Source organism: Erigeron canadensis, chromosome 3, assembly GCF_010389155.1.
Source record: "Erigeron canadensis isolate Cc75 chromosome 3, C_canadensis_v1, whole genome shotgun sequence".
Lineage (NCBI taxonomy): Eukaryota > Viridiplantae > Streptophyta > Magnoliopsida > Asterales > Asteraceae > Erigeron > Erigeron canadensis.
In genome coordinates this window covers 44,423,513-44,429,555 of record NC_057763.1, presented here as the reverse complement: position 1 = coordinate 44,429,555, position 6,043 = coordinate 44,423,513, and the positions used below count along the sequence as shown (strand labels likewise).

General features: G+C 32.0%; 1 protein-coding gene across 1 annotated transcript; it reads left to right on the top strand.

Annotated features, from left to right (window-relative positions):
- Positions 1-4,037: 4,037 nt before the first annotated feature.
- On the top strand, positions 4,038-5,742 carry LOC122592206. Its single transcript, XM_043764404.1, has 2 exons — positions 4,038-4,247; positions 4,324-5,742. Exons 1-2 carry the CDS (start codon positions 4,038-4,040, stop codon positions 5,740-5,742), a joined length of 1,629 nt encoding a protein of 542 aa, XP_043620339.1.
- Positions 5,743-6,043: the final 301 nt, after the last annotated feature.

Here is a 6,043-nt window from a genome sequence, read left to right as displayed (position 1 = left end):
TGATTTAGTTTTGAATTGGTACAATATCATTTGTATAGAAAAACAAATTATGAGTTGATATTCAGATTTAGTTCTTCAGAAAGTAGTACATACGTATTGAAGTTTTGATATAGTAAATGATAAGTTGATACTTTTTTTTAATTGATATGAATATATAATATTTTGGGAAATGCTAAATACACATCTAAGGATTGTATTTAACGTGCATAAAAAAACTTGTACCTTTCATATTAAAAGTCCGCCTTCAGGCATAAAAAAACTTGTACCTTTCATATTAAAAGTCCGCCTCCAGATTTTCATGGTAAATATACAAACAATTTATGCACCTTAAATACAGCATTAAGAACATTAAGAGGTGTATTTAGCAAACCCTTAATATTTTTGTGGGTTGTTGCAAGTAGCATGACAGGAAGTTATTGCAATTTCGGATATATAGGATCCAATATGTTTAACATGTACAGATATAATAATAATAACACACCGATTATCTGATATTCGTTCTCAACTTACATGATGGTGAATTAAATCTTAAATATTCTAAAATAGTAGAAGATATACTTTTTTTTAACAAAACTACACAACTTGTTACATACATTATGCATAAACCATTTTTAATTGATTCAATAAAATACATAACAATGTTAATAAGTACAAATTTTCTAACTTAAATGTTATATATGTATCATCTTATGATTGAGTTGATTTTTAGTTATATAAAGTTAATTTATCATTATTGTTAATTAAAGTATAAATAGAATAGCATATAGAGATGAATTTTTGTTTTCTTTATGTTTTTAATTAAGGGTAATTTGTTAATAGAAATTTTTGTACGTTAGAGTTTATATGTGACATAAAGTGGTGTTCATGTGATCGATAAGTTAAAAATATCTAATCAATTAGTAGGATGCTGAAAAGTACTCACGGGAGTTGCAAGTTATCAAATGTACGTATCATATTTTTGGCATGTAAATAGTATTTCGACTTTTCCCCATAGTCTTGTCGATTTAAACTGACGAACTCGTCGATTGGCATTTGGCAATACCCTTGAGGTGGTGTTGGACTTCATATGACCGTTTGAGCTTAAAGAAATTAATCTCAAAAAGTTTAATGATCGGCACATCCAAAAATTTTAATGCTCGTGGAACATCAAAAGATTAATTTGATCATCAGAAAGTAGTTGTTGCCACCACCGGCCATTGATTTAGTCCGAACATATTTTTGTTATAGATAATAGTAAAGTTTACTAGCACGTCAAACTCCTAATCCTTGAACTATAAACATTACGGGAAATAATTGGTAAACTCATACCAACTCTAATAACTTGAAAATTAACTCTACCATGCATTGTACCTAGTAATATATATTTTGTTAAGATTTGTATAAATCTTAATGTCTAGATCAAGTAAAACTTGGTAAATATAAAGATATAAAAGGTTTATTACTTATTGGGTTGTTTGAGTAAACAGGTATAAAGGTTGAGGACTTAAAAGAAGGGAACTGAAGTTAGAGAAACCTAAGCTGAAGATAAAGGAAGAAGAGGGGAGAATATGAAATTTGAAAAAGACTATATAAACAAACCCTTTTAGGGTCATGATGAACACAACTGATTCTGCTGCTGCTCATATCAATCGATTGTTCTTTCTTTTATATCTACACATATCTGCATTCGTTCATATATATATATTAGAACTGATATATATATTCTTCTTGTTATTAATCATCTAATTGATGGTTATTTGATTCTTGTAAACCACAAACTCAAACTCGATCTACTATTTATAATAATCATTCGGTTAATCTGATACAACATCAGATGGTTCTTGGTTGATTGAAGTTTCTTTCATGGTATCAGAGCAGGATATCATCGTATTGGTGATTATCGGGTTATTTTCTGGATTAAATTGAATCTAGTTCGGAACCCTAGATTTTAATTTTTTTGGGGTTTTTTCGATTTAAAGTTAAGGCTTGATATGTCTATTTATATGCATATTCCCATATCGTTTCTAAGACGTTTTAAGCTTAATTATGTGTAAATTATATGTATATTCGATGCTTTGATGGTGTTGCTAGTGATTTCAGGCTTAGAACAGGTAAAATGGTTAGAAACAGCTGTTGGATGACTTAAAGATGCATTGGGATGGTTCGTGGACGCGTACGAGTGAAGATGGAGTGGAAACTACAAGTTTTGGCCGAAAACAAGGCTGGTGCGTCGCACCATGTAAGGAGGTGCGGAGCATTTTTTACTCAGAAACTTGGAAGAAGTTGGAAAGCAGGGAGGTAACGCTGTGGTGCGTCGCATATCGAGCAACTCCAGATTTGGTAACAAGGACAGGTGCGCCGCACCTGATGCTTGGTGCGTTGCACCTGTAGGTCGGTTTGTGAAGACCTCTTGCAAACTCTATAAATACAAGGCCATAACCCTTCCTTTCGACACACAATCACTTCGAGTCGACTTTAGGGTTCTTTGGGGGTATTCTTAGCAGCTTTTTCGTCCATCAAGGTCTAAGGGTTGTTCGTGGTCTCCAAGGCATTCGGTTGTCGATTTTCTTAGCGTTTACTTGTTTTCTACACATTGGTACAATATGTTCTTCTATATTTTTACTCTTTGTGCTTTGTTTTTGATTATGAGTAGCTAAATAATTCGTCATCCACTGAGATGAAGTGATACATTGAATAATGGTTGCATAAATCTTTTGAATTCAAGTTGATTTGATTTAACATTGTGTCGTGATCTTAGCTTATTAATTATTTGTTATTTAATTATTGATTGCGGATAGTTTTTGCATGATCTTAGTGGTAACTAGGTTGTGTAAAAGTTATTTTGATTGCTTGGTTAGAAGCGATTGTTTCTATGACGGGTACGGTAGAAAGTAATTAATAGTTAATAACAGTTAACGAGTTAATGGTTGGGTACAATCAATAGACACAATTGTTATCTAAATAACCAAAACAATTAGTTGACTAGGAAAGTTATGAAAGGCGTCTCGGGGTACCGGTCTTAGTAATGGAACTAGTTAATTAAGGGAATTGAATAAAGTAACGAACTTGACGGGTACGGGTTGAGTCTTTGTTTAGTTCTCGGTTATTAATCAACATATTTGAATTGGTTCTTCAATTAAGTGCAACCTGAAGTTATAGTGTCATGGAGTCGAAGTAGATGATCTTTTAATTAATTTTGATATTAAAAACTCTCTTTTCAATTAATTCTACGGAATTACTAACTTTTTCAATCAACTAACTTTTAATATAAAATCCAAGGTGACGGGAGTCCTTAAAATCCAAAACTCTTTTTAAACTGCATTAAACTCGCTGGCTCTAAATCAGTCCCTGTGTTCGATCCTGGACTTACTGATAGCTTTACTATACATGATAAGGTACACTGCCTGTGTGTAGAAGTATAACTATTAGTATTTTCTTGTTTATAAATTTAAGACTAGATTTTACACATCAAGGCTTCATCTTGAGATCTTAATCGTCATCTTCCGCTGCAACATTAGTGATTTTTAGGGTTCGAGTTTCATTTTTTTTCCAGACCCTGATTATACTCTTGACTAAGTGAATCAAGAGATAGTTAGGGTTCCTCTACCATCTGCCTTACAGCACTGTATTGTATCTCTTTCCCTTTATCTTTAATTATTTGCTATTAATCTGCTTATATTTTCTTCTCAAATTAAACTTTCTATATATATATATATATATAATTTTTTTTTACCTTATTTCTCATAAAAACAATTTTGCTAATACTTGACCTGCCTTCATTTGAGAGGTTAGGAATCCTGTCACTAGCACATTTGTGAGAATAAGAGTTATTTTCTTCATACTTTTTTATTTGAGAAGTTAATATTTGTTGATTTGTTATTGTCTGACTATTTTTTTGTGATTGCTTGATAATCGTAAATCTATCTGCTTGTTTTTTGATTACTGGTTAATTTCTTTATATGATAATCTGTTCTTCTTTATTGATTGTTCACTTTGACTATTAGTTCTCTGCTCATTGTGTCTTTTATCTGCATCTGTGATTGCGTTTGCTTGAAAAAATGGTGAATACTCCACCTGAATCAGTTCATACTAGTAATACACCTCCTATTACACCTAGACATACTAGACATAACTCAAATGAAACTGAATATGATGATGTAACCAGAATAAGCAAACTTGACTTTGGAGATCCTCTTTATCTGCATGCTAGTGACACTTTAAGTACTCCTTTGATTGGCTTTAACTTGTTAGGAACTGAAAACTATAAGGTGTGGTCTTGTGCTATTGAATTGGCTCTAGAAACTAAAAAACAAAACTGGATTTATTGATGGTTCATGTGTTAAGTCTGATGATGATCCAATACTTGCCAAACAATGGGATAGATGTAATGCAGTTGTGTTAAATTGGATTCTTGGTTGTGTGTCACAAGAATTATATCTAGGTCAAATATATTCTAAGAATGCTGCCGTTGTTTGGCAAGATTTAAAAGACACATATGATAAAATTGATGGTTCTGTGATCTTTAATATACATCAAAAGATTAATTATCTTGCTCAAAATGGATCTAATTTGGCTGAGTATTATCATAAATTGACTTCTTTGTGGAAACAATTTGATGCTATTATGAAACTGCCTGCTTGCTCATGTAAAGCTGCTAAGGAATTACAAACACATACTGATTTGATGAAATTGATGCAATTTTTGATGAGACTTGATGATGTGTATATGTCTGTTAGATCTAATATTCTTATGAGAGATCCTTTGCCTTCTGTTAAAACTGCTTTTAATATTGTTTCAAGGGAAGAATCTCATAGAGGGGGGTATTCTGATAAGTCTTATGGTAATAGTGCTTCATCTTTTGCTGCAAAAACCAATTTCTCAAGAAATAATAATAATAGATCTTATGAAACAAAAAGGACCTTTGATAACAATTTTGAATCAAAAAGAACTTTTGAACCTTCACAAAGAACTTTCAGACCTCCTAATCCTAATCTTAATTGTACACATTGTCATAAAGTAGGTCATACTATTGACAGGTGCTTTCAACTTGCTAATAAGAAATCTGGTCAGCATGGTGGAAAATTTTCTAATAATAATGCTCATATGGATAAAACTGTTCAGTCTGTTACTTCTTCTCTTTCTAATGATTCTGCATCTAGTTCTGTGCAGCATGCTTTGACTGCAGACCAAGTTTCTAAACTTCTTAGTCTTCTTGATACTAAAACTAGTCCTTCCAATCTGCAAGCCAATATGGCAGGTATACCTATGTGTAGCAATTCTTGGTTTTTATCTTGTAATGCATTCTTGTTTAATGCTATCATTAAATGGATTATTGATTCTGGAGCTAATCAACATATGACTGTTTCTGAAAAGGGTTTGACTAATGTTGTTGATATATCTGACTTAGGATTAAAAATAGGTCATCCCAATGGAACTTATGCTTTAGTTCAAAAAATTGGAAATCTACATCTTAAAAATGGGATAATATTGTTTGATGTACTTGTTGTTCCAGATTATTCAGTTAATCTTATGTCTGTTCATAAGCTTTGTAGAGACAATAAATTACAAGTTAGTTTTGATGAAGATAAGTGTTATATTCAGGATTTTCATCAAAAAACTCTTCTAGGGACTGGTAGTGAGCAAGGTGGTCTCTATGTGTTTGATGATTCTTCTATGTGCAATTCTGTGGTATGCAATTATGCTACTTTGCGTTGTGAGTCTAAAATGCTATGGCATCTAAGACTTGGTCATCCTGCAGACTAAGCCTTATCTGTTTTCAATAAGAAGTTGAATCTAACAAATGATAATATAAAACCTTGTGACATCTGTCATAAGGCAAAACAAACAAGAGAACCTTTCCCTTTGAGTGAACATAAAACTAAGTTTTTGGGTGACTTAATTCATTTAGATGTCTGGGGTCCTTATAAAGTTCAATCTAAAGAAGGTCATAAATATTTTCTTACCATTGTTGATGACTTCACTAGAGCTGTTTGGACCTTTATGCTTAAAAGTAAAACTGAAGTTTATGATAATCTGGTTTCCTTTATAAATATTCTTAAAACCC

What these genes read in the sequence shown, in the direction of transcription:
- LOC122592206 (XM_043764404.1), top strand. Translation starts at nt 4,038, where the DNA reads ATGGTGAATACTCCACCTGAATCAGTTCATACTAGTAATACACCTCCT. An exon ending in TAGGAACTGAAAACTATAAG is followed by an intron (nt 4,248 to 4,323) that starts GTGTGGTCTTGT and finishes TCATGTGTTAAG; the next exon opens with TCTGATGATGATCCAATACT.